We start from the raw sequence: 19,791 nt of genomic DNA, 5'->3' as shown, positions 1-19,791 counted from the left end.
ATCTTCAGAAACCGGTGCCCTGTAGTGTTAAGGCTAAGTCTGTCAGTATAGCTGTAATACCTCACCTCTTACAACATGGTATTAATGTTTGTCGAGGACATCATGGTTTTTTCTTCCCTGCAACATTACAGAATCTGACATGGCCCAGAGTTTTTATTAAACACCTGCTTCAATGTTTCTTGAGGATGATTCTGAGAAGTAGACTAACTGATAAAGATTGTTTACCCAAAATCAGTGTAGTTACGTTAGACCTTCAAACATGTTTAGACTGATGCTGTCTCTAAATTGAACTCACAAGGTTTTGTTTTTGACTTCATCCAATATTGCAAAACTACTTTTATATTGTCCCCAAAATGATTGCAATAAACAATATTATTGCCATTTTAAGACCATTTAAGGACACCGATGTATAATAATATAATAGCATAATAATGCAAGTACACCTTTTCAAAATCAATGAACTTCTTAAGAATATTCAGACTATTGAATTGGAATGTGAATTTTTTCTTAAATAAATAAAACATGAATAAAATAAAACCATACAACCAAAACAATACATAAATGTTCTCTCTGGCTCTGTTAATAAAGATTGCAGTAATTATTTAACAAAGGGGTATAGCGAATCATATCATGATCATTATGATTAGTTGTTATTATATCATAATAAAGTGCAGTGTAATGTTTACTGAAAATTAAGTTGTATCATTTTTCATTGTTTACACTGGGACTGGGCTGTAGTCATAGAGTACCTGTCCATCCCGTGCAGTGTTGTGTGCGCAAGCATATCTCAACTGACACTGGGTGTGGCACGGTTGGACAATAATACAATAATAAAAAAACACATATATTTCCTGTTCAACCATATCATAACACAGTTCTCATAATAAGGTATCATGGCTGCTAAGTTCTAATCACTTAATTAAAAAGTTAAATTTGAATGAAATCTGTCACAGCATGGCATTCTCATCTCTGATGCTGATTTATTACAAATTTCATCCAGAGGAATACCTAGGAATACCTAGGAATAACAATTCATAATCCATGTGCATATTTGTTCAATCAAGCGATAAGGATGTGGAATAATTAGACTTGTGAAAGGCGTGAGAAATCTATTCAGCAAATGTCCAATGAATTGGCATTAAAACTTAAGTTCAAACAAAGAAAGAAGGCGTGAGCAAAAAAAAAAAAAAGTGCGCTCTCAATATAAGGGGCTCTCAAGTGCAGTAAAACTATTACCTTCTTTGGTGACAGCAAGCCAACAGTGGGAACAATGAGGTGGAGATGCGTGTGGTTGTGTTTCCTTGCTCTGTCTGTTTCCAGTGTCATCGATGTCCAAGCCAGACTGGGTAAAACTCTGATTGTTTTAAATACTAAGTGGATGGATCATTCAGCTTTATACTAACTCATGAATAATGTATTGTCTCCAATATCAGTCATGTAGAACATTTAGTAACTCAAACTGTTTTCTAAACTTAAAAATCATCTTCAGTTCGCAACCATGTCAGCAGCATCTGCAGCACATGGGGCAGAGAGCACTTCAAGACGTTTGACGGCGATGTGTACCAGTTCCCAGGAATGTGTGAGTACAACCTGGTCTCCGATTGCCACGAGTCCAACCAGCAGTTCTCTGTGCACATGAAGAGGAAAGACAACGATGGAAACCCTACAGTCAGTCACGTGGTGGTCACCATCAATGACATTTTGTTCTACCTCACCAAGGACATGATCACTGTGAATAACGTCCCGTAAGTAAAACACCATACAGCTGTGAAAACAACTGTGCTTCTCTTTTCTATGATATTTACACATTATAGTTAAGACAAAAATCTCCTTTTTTCCCAGTGTCAAAACGCCATACCACGATGGAGGGGTACAATTGGAAAATAATGGTGTTTACATCAAGCTCCAATCCAAAGTTGGCATCACTGTCACGTGGAACGGTGACGATGCAGTCATGGTATGATATACCAGGCAGACATATATCTACATAGCTCTCCTCAAAGTAGCTTGTATGGAGCTACTTAATAGATCTAAAGGAGCCTATTGTAACATATGAACAATTCAGTTAAGACGCCTTTATGATGATTCTTTTGAATCTGTGGTTAGATAACTTTTTTCTTTTAATCAAGATGGAACAGACCGACCTCCCAGAAATACAATCATGTTAATTATTTTTCTTACGGATCTTATTTGAATGAATTCCTATGGTTCTTGGGAATACATTAATGACAGTGACTTGTCTTTCAGTGAATTTTCTTTCTTTATTGAGTTATACTTGACAACACAAGAAATACAGTAGTGGTAATGAAATTATATCAATTATCAAATCACAATCATAATATGTATCCTATTCATGTTATTTTCTGAAGCAATTACACTTCACTGGTGTTTTGCTTACTTTATTTTAAGTATTATTTGAATTGTAAAAAAAACTTGACATAACCTCTTGCTATGTTGTAGGTGGAACTCGATGCTGATTATGCGAATCGTACATGTGGACTTTGTGGAGACTTCAATGGTGTTTCTGTCCACGATGAGTTCATTCTTGATGGTATATATGGTTATTCACTCTATGTGTTAATGCATTTCTACAACCATCCACTGTATCTTTGATATTTGACATTGTAATAACAATTAAATACAGGTCGCAAAATCAGCCCCATTGAGTTTGGAAACAAACAGAAAGTCCATCTTCCAAACGATGATTGCGAGGACCCCTCTGAGGAGGAAGATGAATCAATGGAGGCGGTGCTGGATTCATGCAAGACGTTTGTGAGTTCATTATCCACCTAGTGTTAGCAATAGTGATATTTAGTTATATACTCAGTTAGCATTTGCAGAGTAACTTTTTCTTCTTTTTCTTTTTTAGCAAACCACCTGTAACCAGATGCTGCGTTCAGAGCCCTGGAGCTCCTGCACCAAACTGATTAACCCTGAACCTTACATCCAGGCCTGTGTGCAGGACATGTGTGGCTGTGCCAACAGTACAAATGACTTTTGTGTCTGCAGCACACTGTCTGAGTTCTCTCGACAGTGTTCACACGCAGGAGGGCAGCCTCCTAACTGGAGGACACCTCAGTTCTGTGGTACGTTCTCCTCTCTTTCTTTTTTTTACAATCTTTACATTTCATACAGTACAGGATGGAGAGATAACTAAAGCAATGAAAATAGCTCAGTGAAAAGCAACTCATCATAATTGTCCTTTGAAGATAAGGTACTGTGTTTCTATCTGAACATGATAACATTTTCTCATGCTGCTCTGGCATGAGATAATGTATTGTATAATTCTCACAAACTCACACCTTCCTCAATGTATTTCAATTGTACCATATTTTCACAGCTAAACAGTGCCCACACAACATGATTTATGAAGAGAGCGGTTCCCCTTGCATGGATACATGTGCACTTCAAGACACAAGTTCACTGTGTGAGGACCACAAAATCGACGGCTGCTTCTGTCCTCCTGGTCAGTGCCTTTCACACGCTTCATTCTTTCAGATTTGAATTTCATAGTCTGTGAATGTTCATGTTCATGTCACTTGTGTCTTCTTCAGGAAGTGTGTTTGATGATATTTCCATGAGAGGGTGTATCGCCCAATCTGAATGTCAGTGCAAACACAACAAAATCTATAACTCTGGTGAGGTCTACCGACAGGACAGTGTGGAATGGTATGTAAAATATGTCATCAACATAACATTTCATGTGGTCGCCTTAATCGTTTTTTTTTTTATTGTTACCTTAAATTGTTTGGCTTCTCTCAGTACATGTGTTGAGGGCAGATGGGCTTGTGAGAGCCTTCAAACACCTGCTACATGTGCAGTTGAAGAGGGTTCACACGTAACTACCTTTGATGGGAAAACCTACACCTTCCATGGAGACTGTTACTACACTCTCGCCAAAGTGGAAAGCAAGGTGAATGAGCCATAGCTTTGTCCGATTAAATGACAGAAAATATACCGTGTAATGGATCTGATGTAAAAAATATATATGTATATATTTAATTGCTCTCACTCTGTATATTTCAGGATCATGCAAGTCCGAAGTTTACCATCCTGGTTCAGTTGGTTCCTTGTGCAAATCAAGAATTTGACACTTGTATTAAGAGCCTTAAAATCCTGCTGAACAATGACAGACGCAATGTGAGTTAAAGTCTGTCAGGAAAGAAGGCTGTAGTCATTTATAGATTCACACTGATATCTGCCACTACAACTCAAATGATTGATTCTGTTTTAATTCAGGTATTAATGTTCACTTCTGATGGCACAGTCAAGCAGAACATGCAGACCATCAGTTTGCCGTACCACTCAGGTGGGTCAGACAATGGGAAACTCACCAACAAACATGAAACATGATTTTGTCATCTGTCATTCATGCAATGGCATCAATGATCTGACCGTTTTTGTATTTATCTTTATCCAAAGGTGACATCAACATATTCCATGCTTCATCCTTTCACATCTTGCTCCAGACCAGTTATGGGTTGCAAATTCAGATCCAGCATGTGCCTGTTATGCAAGTCTATGTCAGCCTGGAACAAAGCTACAGAGCAAAGACACGTGGTAAGTTTTATATTTGTTTTACCTTGAAGCATTGGCATCATTGAATCTTTTTTATTCACAACTGTAATTACAAAAGAGAAATTCAATATACATGGCTGTTACTGTCATTGTCTTCCCAACACCCCTGAATCCCTCCAAATAAACAAACCAAAACAATACACATGAAATGTGAAAATACATGAGAAAATGCAATCGGTGGTTTGGCTTCAAATATACACCCCTTGTATCTCCTCTTCTCTCTCTACATAAATAAAAACGGTGGAATCTTAATTATAACACAACACAGCAAACCCTCAATTCTCAGTGTATGATATTTGTTTGTTTTATCTCATTTCATTTTAATTCAAATAAATTAACTAAATTCCTAGTTGAGTCATCATATCATTATATTCATTGACACTTTCCATTTTCCTACTTTACTAATACTAGTATAAGATACAATTCTACTTAAATTCTAAAATATTTGGTTCTTCAGGTTTATGTGGGAACTACAACATGGTCCTGTCTGATGACATGAAGACTCCTCAGGGGATTGTGGAGGGAACAGCAGTAACCTTTAGTAACTCCTGGAAGGCTAACCTCATGTGCCGAGACAGAGAGGAAAGACTTGAGGACCCCTGTTCCCTCAGTGTGGAAAACGGTAAAAAGCACTGCTTGATTATTATTCAACTGTTTTGTTTTTTGTCTGTTTATATATCTTAGATGGATTCTCAGCTTTCAACACTTACTCCAAGTCGGAATTTAGACATTTAACATAAAAAGTTATTGTTTTTCCAGAGTTGTATGCTAAACACTGGTGCGCCTTACTACTGAGTCCAAACAGCGATTTTGCGCAGTGCCATTCAGTGGTGGATCCTGAGATGTATTACAAGGTAATGCAAAACCTTTCTGTTGGTCTTTCACTGAATTACATTTTGATATCTACTTTAGTTCTCTAAAAGTGTTTGCTATCTTCTGCAGCGATGTACTTATGCTAGCTGTAACTGTGAGAAGAGTGAGGACTGCTTGTGTGCCGTCTTCTCGTCCTACACTCGGGCTTGTGCATCAAAGGGAGTGTTCTTGACAGACTGGAGAAAGAATGTGTGCGGTAAGGATTTCTTTCATGATCTTGTGTTAAAGTTAATTGTTGACATCTGGAGTTTGATGAATATCTTCCCTTTCATTAGTTAGTCATACAACTATTAAGTAACCTCTGTAACCATCCTCCCATTGTGCACAAAACAGATAAATACACAAGGAGCTGCCCAGCATCTCAGATCTTCTCTTACAAGCATCAGAGATGCCAGTTGACTTGCAGATCACTGGGCACAATGCAGCAAAGTTGCACATCTGACTTCTTGCCTGTGGATGGCTGCTCCTGCTCTGAAGGTCTCTACCTAAATGAAAATGGCATCTGCGTTCCCATGGCAAAATGTCCCTGCTACCATAATGAAGTCTATGTCAAGTCAGGAAAGTCCATCAGCATCAAAGAGGAGCACTGGTGAGTCAGTTGCTTAAATGATCCTAGGATTTCACATGATTGTAATGACGGCAGTATTTAAGATAACTACATTGTTAGTTTTTGAGTGCCTTTTTGTTGCATTTCATCTTATATTTTTGGTGTCTTTTTCCAGTGTGTGTACCAATGGAATGCTTCATTGCCATTCTTGGGGAGCCCCCTCATCAAGTGTGTTTTTTTTTGTTTTCTTACCATAATACAAGAACTTGGTACTGATTCTGTACTTGTTGATAATGAATGTGTTTATTAAATTAGTTTCTACTTCTGTTACAGCATGCCCTTCTCAAAAAGTGTTCTTCAACTGCTCCACCGCGGGCACGGAAGAGCTGGGACTGCACTGTGCTGGAACTTGTTTAAATCTGGACAGCGATGATTGTGTGAGTGCTAAGTCTTAAATATCTGGATCTGTCTATTTCCTGATTTTAATGGTGGACAGTGTTTTACATGGAAGATGTAACACACTGTGTATAATTACACTAGTTTCTACAGCAGTAATGTTCTCTCATTTTCAATCACTGTGATCTTTCTAATTTCCCAGGACTCCACAGAGTGTGAATCTGGCTGTCGGTGTCCAGGTGGCCTCCTTGATGATGGCAAAGGTTCCTGTGTGAAAGAAAATGAATGTCCATGTCAACACGATGGGCATATTTATGCCTCTGGATCACAAATCCCTGACCAGTGCAATATCTGGTATGACCTTAATCAGATGTATAATATTGCATAAATATGATCATATGTTCTTCTATGTTGTACTGGATTGTATATTCAAAACGCTGTATTATATTTAACCATTTCTGATCTAGTACCTGCAAAAGTGGAAGATGGGAGTGCAGTGAGAAAAAATGTCCAGGAACTTGCACTATTTATGGGAGTGGTCACTACAATACATTTGATCAGCGAACATATGGGTTCCAAGGACATTGTGCCTATGTTGCTGTAAAGGTAAACAAAGAATGTCAAAATCTTCCAAAAGACAGGCTGTGTCTGAAATCACTCCCTTCCTCACTCATTCATAATGCCTACAATGGACACTCAATGGCCAGCAGTGAATTGGGATTTCGTACACTTATCATTATTTTGCATTATCAATGAAAGCTGTTGAGTTATTCAAATGCAATTTTCATATTCAGAATTCGGACACTCAATGAAAATGGCTGACAGTAAATGTAGTGCACTATTTAGTAATTAGGAAGTGACTTCAGACAAGCTGAGCTTAATTTATACTGTTGTAGGGTTTCATCTGTGAAAGTCACACAATTTGGAAATTGTAACTTATTGCTATTCTTGAACATCAAAGTTGAAAGACAAGAGTTGGTATGTTTACCTACATTCATTTTAGGATGATTGCTAGTCATAATGAAAAATGTAAATGAACAATGCAGATAACTACATAATCTCCCTCTCCTGGGGATCAATTACACTTTCATTTAATGTTCTAGCTTTTCTTTAATGATCTTAAAGCATTGTGGACTAGTAAAAGCCAAGCTGAAGTTGGATTTGATCACTGGTCTCTGTTTACTATAAAGGAAACAAGCTAAAATGTTTAACAAATCTCTCTCTTTTAAGAACAAATGTGGCAATAAAACAGTACAGGACAACTTCGGAGTTATCACAGAAAACGTACCATGTGGATCTACAGGCACCACTTGCTCCAAAACTGTCAGAATCCAGCTGGGGGTAAGACCTCATACCAACACCTGATATGCATTATGTGCCTAAAATATTCAACATATTCAAATAAATGATGTCATATATCAAACTGCTGTTTTTACATTACAATGAAAGCAACAAAATATCTCTTTTACATTACAGCGAATGGAAGTCAAACTGTCAAAGGGTAAATATGAAGAGGCCAACCTGGGACATGGTGCTGAGATTCAGTACAAGATAAGGAAGGTTGGCTTGTATGTGGTGATAGAATCTGCCATTGGTCTGGTAGTGATGTGGGATGGCAAAACAACTGTTCGCATCATGCTGGAACCACAGCACAGCGTAAGTTACAGTAATTATTTAAATGATGATGACTTAAATCTGTTGAAGGACGAGTTTGGAGCTAGAGTTTTGATATAATGTAGCCTGCCATATTTTTGTCATCTGCGGTCTAGCTGTCTTTGCGGATCATTTTCTCACACCACTTATAAAGCTTTGGTACGCCAATGGTATTGATGTAAAGTATATAATTATTGCTGAAAAAGTCGTTATTACTGTACAATATACAATATTCAAAACAAATTAAGTAAAAACTCTGTCCGTCAAAATAAAGCAAGTATATTCATGCGTGGAAAATATATGTTTATTGTAATGCCAAAGAGTATTAATATGGAATATTATCTTTATGTGAAAAAAGTCATTGACTCCTTTTGTTTGGCTGTACAGGGAGAGGTATGTGGCCTGTGTGGAGATTTTAATGGTGATGGACAGAACGACTTCACCACCCAGGGTCAGCTGGCAGTGAGCAATTCGTTAGAATTTGCAAATAGCTGGAAAATGTCAAGCCAGTGTCCAGATGTAGATATGAATGCTGACCCTTGTGGAATACGACCCAATCGACATCACTGGGCAAAAATGATGTGCAGCATTATAACTGGAAATACGTTCAAAGAGTGCCACAAAAAGGTAATAACACATTTGTTTCTAATTAATCATTATTTAAAGTTTGATAGTTGAAAACAACAAACACATTTTTAAAAATCTATTATATATTTTGATAACTGAACAGGTAGATCCTCTCCCATATTATGAAAACTGTGTGAAAGACTCGTGTGCCTGCGACACTGGAGGAGACTGCGAGTGTTTCTGCTCAGCAGTTGCAGCTTATGCTCAAGCTTGTAATGAGGCTTCTGTCTGTGTGGCATGGAGAACACCAGATATCTGTCGTAAGTTTAAAAAACAATTACCCTCAGAAAAAACTGATTTTTTTCAGCCTTTTCTGCTGCTTAGAACCTGTTTTTAGATCTCAAAAGTTCTTATGACGCCAGCATTTAGAGATGTAGAGATTTGTGATGTTTGTATACAAGTATGGTTTGATGTTCTTTTCATTATAGACAGGGCATCTAATATTTTATTATATATTTAATATGTGAATGGACACCAAATTGAAATAGGCATCAGTGCATTCTGAGAGAGTGAGTGTTAACATCCTTACTATAAATACATAAAACTAAATACAGGGGCAACCCGTTAGCCGAGTAATTTCCTGTATCCTGTGCATAAAGTTCGAGGTCTCTTTCAATGTATGACACATCAACATTTCCTTTATTTACAGCATGACATACCTTGTACATTTTTTCTTTCTAGCTGTCTTTTGTGATTACTACAATAACCCAGATGAATGCAAGTGGCACTACAACCCCTGCCACAAACCTTGCTACAAGACCTGTTTGAATCCAGAAGAAATTTGTAGTAAACCTTTACCCAACCTGGAAGGTAAGAGGTTAACTCACAAAGTCTCACCTTACCTCTGTTTAATATGCTAGTTAAAATCTTAAATGGTAAACGGATGCAATTTGGCATACTTTATGTGGCAAAATGAGAAGAGACTCAAGACCACCTACCCAGCTTCTGTTTCCAAGATTTAAAAATAATAATAGTAATAATAATAATACATTTTGTTTTATGTTGTGATTTGTACAGGCTGTTACCCTGTATGCCCAGAAGATAAGCCCATATTTGATGAGGAGACGGGGTTTTGTGTGGAGGAATGTTCAGGTTGCTTTTACAACAATACTAGATACGAGGAAGATGAAGTTATTTACAATGTGACTGACAATTTAGGAATGTGCTACTACGCAATATGCAAAAATACGACAGTGATATTTGAAAATGAAACTTGCCCTACAACTCCACCAATTGAAACTTCAACTACAACCCAAGAGACAACCACAACCACAAAATCTACAACCCCACCAACTGAAGGCCAAACCACAACCCCAGAGCCAACCACAACCACAAAATCTACAACCCCACTTTTTGATCATACTCCACCTTGTATTACAACGTGTGAGTGGTCAGAGTGGTATGATGTGCATAACCCACGAGAGGACAAAAGTGACTGGGAAACATATGAGAACATCACAAATAGTGGCAAACAAATATGCAAAAGTCCCAAAGAAATTGACTGTAAAGCAATAGATTATCCTGATATAGACTTCAATGACTTTGTGAGTCAGACCAGCCAAGTTGTTTCTTGTGATGTGGGGTATGGTTTAATATGTAAACAAGAGGACCAGATCAGACCTCCACGAAAATGTTTCAACTATAAGATCAGAGTATGTTGTGAGGTAGTGATATGTCCAACCACAACACTTTCAACACCATCAACTACACCCCCTACTACTACTACTGAAGAACCAACCACAACCACAAAATCTACAACCCCACCAACTGAACCTACTACTACAACCCGAGAGACAACCACAACCACAAAATCTACAACCCCACCAACTGAACCAACTACAACGACCCAAGAGACAACCACAAAATCTACAACCCAACCAACTGAACCAACTACAACAACCCAAGAGACAACCACAACCATAAAATCTACAACCCCATCAACTGAACCAACTACAACGACCCAAGAGACAACCACAAAATCTACAACCCCACAAACTGCACCAACTACCACAACCCAAGAGACAACCACAAAATCTACAACCCCACCAACTGAACCTACTACTACAACCCGAGAGACAACCACAACCACAAAATCTACAACCCAACCAACTGAACCAACTACAACAACCCAAGAGACAACCACGACCATAAAATCTACAACCCCACCAACTGAAGGCCACACCACAACCCCAGAGCCAACCACAACCACAAAATCTACGACCCCACCAACTGAACCAACAACTACAACCAAAGAGCCAACCACGACCATAAAATCTACAATTCCACCAACTGAACTTACTACACCTTGTATTACAACGTGTGAGTGGTCAGAGTGGTATAATGTGCATTACCCACTAGAGGGCAAAAGTGACTGGGAAACATATGAGAACATCACAAATAGTGGCAAACAAATATGCAAAAGTCCCAAAGAAATTGACTGTAAAGCAACAGATTATCCTGATATAGACTTCAATGACTTTGTGAGTCAGACCGGCCAAGTTGTTTCTTGTGATGTGGGGTATGGTTTAATATGTAGACAAGAGGACCAGATCAGACCTCCACGTATATGTTTCAACTATAAGATCAGAGTATGTTGTGAGGTAGTGATTTGTCCAACCACAACACTTTCAACACCATCAACTACACCCCCTACTACTACTACTACTGAAGAACCAACCACAACCACAAAATCTACGACCCCACCAACTGAACCAACAGCTACAACCCAAGAGCCAACCACAACCACAAAATCTACAACCCCACCAACTGAACCTACTACTACAACCCGAGAGACAACCACAACCACAAAATCTACAACCGCACCAACTGAACCAACTACCACAACCAAAGAGACAACCATAAAATCTACAACCCCACCAACTGCACCAACAACCACAACCAAAGAGACAACCACAAAATCTACAACTTTTTCGACAACTTTAACAACATTTGAAACACCTGTGACTGGTCCCACGTTGCCGACATCAGGGCCTTATTCAACTGGCCCCCAAATCACTGCCACTACTGAATCTACAACCCCACTAACTGCACCAACAACCACAACCCAAGAGACAACCACAACCACAAAATCTACAACACTACCAACAAAACCCAGTACCACAACCAAAGAGACAACCACACAATCTACAACACCACCAACTAAACCAACTACCACAACCCAAGAGACAACCACAAAATCTACAACCGCACCAACTGAACCAACTACCACAACCAAAGAGACAACCATAAAATCTACAACCCCACCAACTGCACCAACAACCACAACCAAAGAGACAACCACAAAATCTACAACCCCACCAACTGAACCAACTACCACAACCCAAGAGCCAACCACATCCACAAAATCTACAACACCACCAACTAAACCAACTACCACAACCCAAGAGACAACCACAACCACAAAATCTACAACCCCACCAACTGAACCTACTACTATAACCCAAGAGACCACCACAAAATCTACAACACCACCAACTAAACCAACTACCACAACCCAAGAGACAACCACAACCACAAAATCTATAACCCCACCAACTGCACCAACAACCACAACCAAAGAGACAACCACAAAATCTACAACCCCACTAACTGCACCAACAACCACAACCCAAGAGACAACCACAACCACAAAATCTACAACACTACCAACTAAACCAAGTACCACAACCAAAGAGACAACCACAAAATCTTCAACCCCACCAACTGAACCAACTACCACAACCCAAGAGACAACCACAACCACAAAATCTACAACACCACCAACTGCACAAACAACCACAACCAAAGAGACAACCACAAAATCTACAACCCCACTAACTGCACCAACAACCACAACCCAAGAGACAACCACAACCACAAAATCTACAACACTACCAACTAAACCAAGTACCACAACCAAAGAGACAAACACAAAATCGACAACCCCACCAACTGAAGGCCAAACCACAACCCCAGAGCCAACCACAACCACAAAATCTACAACCCCACCAACTGAACATACTACACCTTGTATTACAACGTGTGAGTGGTCAGAGTGGTATAATGTGCATTACCCACTAGAGAGCAAAAGTGACTGGGAAACATATGAGAACATCACAAATAGTGGCAAACAAATATGCAAAAGTCCCAAAGAAATTGACTGTAAAGCAATAGATTATCCTGATATAGACTTCAATGACTTTGTGAGTCAGACCGGCCAAGTTGTTTCTTGTGATGTGGGGTATGGTTTAATATGTAGACAAGAGGACCAGATCAGACCTCCACGTATATGTTTCAACTATAAGATCAGAGTATGTTGTGAGGTAGTGATTTGTCCAACCACAACACTTTCAACACCATCAACTACACCCCCTACTACTACTACTGAAGAACCAACCACAACCACAAAATCTACGACCCCACCAACTGAACCAACAGCTACAACCCAAGAGCCAACCACAACCACAAAATCTACAACCCCACCAACTGAACCTACTACTACAACCCGAGAGACAACCACAACCACAAAATCTACAACCGCACCAACTGAACCAACTACCACAACCAAAGAGACAACCATAAAATCTACAACCCCACCAACTGCACCAACAACCACAACCAAAGAGACAACCACAAAATCTACAACCCCACCAACTGAACCAACTACCACAACCCAAGAGCCAACCACATCCACAAAATCTACAACACCACCAACTAAACCAACTACCACAACCCAAGAGACAACCACAACCACAAAATCTACAACCCCACCAACTGAACCTACTACTATAACCCAAGAGACCACCACAAAATCTACAACACCACCAACTAAACCAACTACCACAACCCAAGAGACAACCACAACCACAAAATCTATAACCCCACCAACTGCACCAACAACCACAACCAAAGAGACAACCACAAAATCTACAACCCCACTAACTGCACCAACAACCACAACCCAAGAGACAACCACAACCACAAAATCTACAACACTACCAACTAAACCAAGTACCACAACCAAAGAGACAACCACAAAATCTTCAACCCCACCAACTGAAACAACTACCACAACCCAAGAGACAACCACAACCACAAAATCTACAACACCACCAACTGCACAAACAACCACAACCAAAGAGACAACCACAAAATCTACAACCCCACTAACTGCACCAACAACCACAACCCAAGAGACAACCACAACCACAAAATCTACAACACTACCAACTAAACCAAGTACCACAACCAAAGAGACAAAGACAAAATCGACAACCCCACCAACTGAAGGCCAAACCACAACCCCAGAGCCAACCACAACCACAAAATCTACAACCCCACCAACTGAACCTACTACTACAACCCGAGAGACAACCACAACCACAAAATCTACAACCCCACCAACTGAACCAACTACAACGACCCAAGAGACAACCACAAAATCTACAACCCAACCAACTGAACCAACTACAACAACCCAAGAGACAACCACAACCATAAAATCTACAACCCCATCAACTGAACCAACTACAACGACCCAAGAGACAACCACAAAATCTACAACCCCACAAACTGCACCAACTACCACAACCCAAGAGACAACCACAAAATCTACAACCCCACCAACTGAACCTACTACTACAACCCGAGAGACAACCACAACCACAAAATCTACAACCCAACCAACTGAACCAACTACAACAACCCAAGAGACAACCACGACCATAAAATCTACAACCCCACCAACTGAAGGCCACACCACAACCCCAGAGCCAACCACAACCACAAAATCTACGACCCCACCAACTGAACCAACAACTACAACCAAAGAGCCAACCACGACCATAAAATCTACAATTCCACCAACTGAACTTACTACACCTTGTATTACAACGTGTGAGTGGTCAGAGTGGTATAATGTGCATTACCCACTAGAGGGCAAAAGTGACTGGGAAACATATGAGAACATCACAAATAGTGGCAAACAAATATGCAAAAGTCCCAAAGAAATTGACTGTAAAGCAACAGATTATCCTGATATAGACTTCAATGACTTTGTGAGTCAGACCGGCCAAGTTGTTTCTTGTGATGTGGGGTATGGTTTAATATGTAGACAAGAGGACCAGATCAGACCTCCACGTATATGTTTCAACTATAAGATCAGAGTATGTTGTGAGGTAGTGATTTGTCCAACCACAACACTTTCAACACCATCAACTACACCCCCTACTACTACTACTGAAGAACCAACCACAACCACAAAATCTACGACCCCACCAACTGAACCAACAACTACAACCCAAGAGCCAACCACAACCACAAAATCTACAACCCCACCAACTGAACCTACTACTACAACCCGAGAGACAACCACAACCACAAAATCTACATCCGCACCAACTGAACCAACTACCACAACCAAAGAGACAACCATAAAATCTACAACCCCACCAACTGCACCAACAACCACAACCAAAGAGACAACCACAAAATCTACAACTTTTTCGACAACTTTAACAACATTTGAAACACCTGTGACTGGTCCCACGTTGCCGACATCAGGGCCTTATTCAACTGGCCCCCAAATCACTGCCACTACTGAATCTACAACCCCACTAACTGCACCAACAACCACAACCCAAGAGACAACCACAACCACAAAATCTACAACACTACCAACAAAACCAAGTACCACAACCAAAGAGACAACCACAAAATCTACAACACCACCAACTAAACCAACTACCACAACCCAAGAGACAACCACAAAATCTACAACCGCACCAACTGAACCAACTACCACAACCAAAGAGACAACCATAAAATCTACAACCCCACCAACTGCACCAACAACCACAACCAAAGAGACAACCACAAAATCTACAACCCCACCAACTGAACCAACTACCACAACCCAAGAGCCAACCACATCCACAAAATCTACAACACCACCAACTAAACCAACTACCACAACCCAAGAGACAACCACAACCACAAAATCTACAACCCCACCAACTGAACCTACTACTATAACCCAAGAGACCACCACAAAATCTACAACACCACCAACTAAACCAACTACCACAACCCAAGAGACAACCACAACCACAAAATCTATAACCCCACCAACTGCACCAACAACCACAACCAAAGAGACAACCACAAAATCTACAACCCCACTAACTGCACCAACAACCACAACCCAAGAGACAACCACAACCACAAAATCTACAACACTACCAACTAAACCAAGTACCACAACCAAAGAGACAACCACAAAATCTTCAACCCCACCAACTGAACCAACTACCACAACCCAAGAGACAACCACAACCACAAAATCTACAACACCACCAACTGCACAAACAACCACAACCAAAGAGACAACCACAAAATCTACAACCCCACTAACTGCACCAACAACCACAACCCAAGAGACAACCACAACCACAAAATCTACAACACTACCAACTAAACCAAGTACCACAACCAAAGAGACAAACACAAAATCGACAACCCCACCAACTGAAGGCCAAACCACAACCCCAGAGCCAACCACAACCACAAAATCTACAACCCCACCAACTGAACATACTACACCTTGTATTACAACGTGTGAGTGGTCAGAGTGGTATAATGTGCATTACCCACTAGAGGGCAAAAGTGACTGGGAAACATATGAGAACATCACAAATAGTGGCAAACAAATATGCAAAAGTCCCAAAGAAATTGACTGTAAAGCAATAGATTATCCTGATATAGACTTCAATGACTTTGTGAGTCAGACCGGCCAAGTTGTTTCTTGTGATGTGGGGTATGGTTTAATATGTAGACAAGAGGACCAGATCAGACCTCCACGTATATGTTTCAACTATAAGATCAGAGTATGTTGTGAGGTAGTGATTTGTCCAACCACAACACTTTCAACACCATCAACTACACCCCCTACTACTACTACTGAAGAACCAACCACAACCACAAAATCTACGACCCCACCAACTGAACCAACAACTACAACCCAAGAGCCAACCACAACCACAAAATCTACAACCCCACCAACTGAACCTACTACTACAACCCGAGAGACAACCACAACCACAAAATCTACAACCGCACCAACTGAACCAACTACCACAACCAAAGAGACAACCATAAAATCTACAACCCCACCAACTGCACCAACAACCACAACCAAAGAGACAACCACAAAATCTACAACCCCACCAACTGAACCAACTACCACAACCCAAGAGCCAACCACATCCACAAAATCTACAACACCACCAACTAAACCAACTACCACAACCCAAGAGACAACCACAACCACAAAATCTACAACCCCACCAACTGAACCTACTACTATAACCCAAGAGACCACCACAAAATCTACAACACCACCAACTAAACCAACTACCACAACCCAAGAGACAACCACAACCACAAAATCTATAACCCCACCAACTGCACCAACAACCACAACCAAAGAGACAACCACAAAATCTACAACCCCACTAACTGCACCAACAACCACAACCCAAGAGACAACCACAACCACAAAATCTACAACACTACCAACTAAACCAAGTACCACAACCAAAGAGACAACCACAAAATCTTCAACCCCACCAACTGAACCAACTACCACAACCCAAGAGACAACCACAACCACAAAATCTACAACACCACCAACTGCACAAACAACCACAACCAAAGAAACAACCACAAAATCTACAACCCCACTAACTGCACCAACAACCACAACCCAAGAGACAACCACAACCACAAAATCTACAACACTACCAACTAAACCAAGTACCACAACCAAAGAGACAAACACAAAATCGACAACCCCACCAACTGAAGGCCAAACCCCACCAACTGAAGGCCAAACCACAACCCCAGAGCCAACCACAACCACAAAATCTACAACCCCACCAACTGAACATACTACACCTTGTATTACAACGTGTGAGTGGTCAGAGTGGTATAATGTGCATTACCCACTAGAGGGCAAAAGTGACTGGGAAACATATGAGAACATCACAAATAGTGGCAAACAAATATGCAAAAGTCCCAAAGAAATTGACTGTAAAGCAATAGATTATCCTGATATAGACTTCAATGACTTTGTGAGTCAGACCGGCCAAGTTGTTTCTTGTGATGTGGGGTATGGTTTAATATGTAGACAAGAGGACCAGATCAGACCTCCACGTATATGTTTCAACTATAAGATCAGAGTATGTTGTGAGGTAGTGATTTGTCCAACCACAACACTTTCAACACCATCAACTACACCCCCTACTACTACTACTGAAGAACCAACCACAACCACAAAATCTACGACCCCACCAACTGAACCAACAACTACAACCCAAGAGCCAACCACAACCACAAAATCTACAACCCCACCAACTGAACCTACTACTACAACCCGAGAGACAACCACAACCACAAAATCTACAACCCCACCAACTGAACCAACTACAACGACCCAAGAAACAACCACAAAATCTACAACCCCACTAACTGCACCAACAACCACAACCCAAGAGACAACCACAACCACAAAATCTACAACACTACCAACAAAACCAAGTACCACAACCAAAGAGACAACCACGAAATCTACAACACCACCAACTAAACCAACTACCACAACCCAAGAGACAACCACAAAATCTACAACCGCACCAACTGAACCAACTACCACAACCCAAGAGACAACCACAACCACAAAATCTACAACACCACCAACTGCACAAACAACCACAACCAAAGAAACAACCACAAAATCTACAACCCCACTAACTGCACCAACAACCACAACCCAAGAGACAACCACAACCACAAAATCTACAACACTACCAACTAAACCAAGTACCACAACCAAAGAGACAAACACAAAATCGACAACCCCACCAACTGAAGGCCAAACCCCACCAACTGAAGGCCAAACCACAACCCCAGAGCCAACCACAACCACAAAATCTACAACCCCACCAACTGAACATACTACACCTTGTATTACAACGTGTGAGTGGTCAGAGTGGTATAATGTGCATTACCCACTAGAGGGCAAAAGTGACTGGGAAACATATGAGAACATCACAAATAGTGGCAAACAAATATGCAAAAGTCCCAAAGAAATTGACTGTAAAGCAATAGATTATCCTGATATAGACTTCAATGACTTTGTGAGTCAGACCGGCCAAGTTGTTTCTTGTGATGTGGGGTATGGTTTAATATGTAGACAAGAGGACCAGATCAGACCTCCACGTATATGTTTCAACTATAAGATCAGAGTATGTTGTGAGGTAGTGATTTGTCCAACCACAACACTTTCAACACCATCAACTACACCCCCTACTACTACTACTGAAGAACCAACCACAACCACAAAATCTACGACCCCACCAACTGAACCAACAACTACAACCCAAGAGCCAACCACAACCACAAAATCTACAACCCCACCAACTGAACCTACTACTACAACCCGAGAGACAACCACAACCACAAAATCTACAACCCCACCAACTGAACCAACTACAACGACCCAAGAAACAACCACAAAATCTACAACCCCACTAACTGCACCAACAACCACAACCCAAGAGACAACCACAACCACAAAATCTACAACACTACCAACAAAACCAAGTACCACAACCAAAGAGACAACCACGAAATCTACAACACCACCAACTAAACCAACTACCACAACCCAAGAGACAACCACAAAATCTACAACCGCACCAACTGAACCAACTACCACAACCCAAGAGACAACCACAACCACAAAATCTACAACCCCACCAACTAAACCAACTACCACAACCCAAGAGACAACCACAACCACAAAATCTACAACCCCACCAACTGAACCTACTACTACAACACAAGAGACAACCACAAAATCTACAACACCACCAACTAAACCAACTACCACAACCCAAGAGACAACCACAACCACAAAATCTACAACCCCACCAACTGAACCTACGACTACAACCCAAGAGACAACCACAAAATCTACAACCGCAACAACTGAACCTACTACTACAACCCAAGAGACAACCACAACCATAAAATCTACAACCCCACCAACTGCACCAACA

General features: G+C 40.6%; 1 protein-coding gene across 1 annotated transcript; it reads left to right on the top strand.

The window, feature by feature from the left end:
- Nucleotides 1-1,270: 1,270 nt before the first annotated feature.
- Nucleotides 1,271-19,143, top strand: LOC142947900 (mucin-2-like; the record flags this gene model as incomplete). The annotated part of the gene is made up of 28 exons (XM_076089771.1): nt 1,271-1,346; nt 1,490-1,745; nt 1,843-1,957; nt 2,461-2,551; nt 2,645-2,772; nt 2,870-3,086; nt 3,341-3,466; nt 3,555-3,669; nt 3,763-3,913; nt 4,027-4,140; nt 4,240-4,309; nt 4,423-4,560; nt 5,036-5,200; nt 5,338-5,432; nt 5,521-5,647; nt 5,785-6,040; nt 6,174-6,226; nt 6,332-6,435; nt 6,597-6,748; nt 6,862-7,000; nt 7,625-7,735; nt 7,871-8,050; nt 8,435-8,674; nt 8,778-8,934; nt 9,356-9,484; nt 9,692-10,021; nt 17,978-18,166; nt 18,665-19,143. Coding segments are annotated over exons 1-28 (4,503 nt in total), but the record flags the coding sequence as incomplete, so codon positions are not given.
- Nucleotides 19,144-19,791: the final 648 nt, after the last annotated feature.

This window comes from Anarhichas minor, unplaced genomic scaffold, assembly GCF_050575085.1.
Source record: "Anarhichas minor isolate MPS153535 unplaced genomic scaffold, ASM5057508v1 ptg000011l, whole genome shotgun sequence".
Lineage (NCBI taxonomy): Eukaryota > Metazoa > Chordata > Actinopteri > Perciformes > Anarhichadidae > Anarhichas > Anarhichas minor.
The sequence above is the reverse complement of the archived record's forward strand: the minus strand, read 5'-3'. Positions and strand labels throughout refer to the sequence as shown.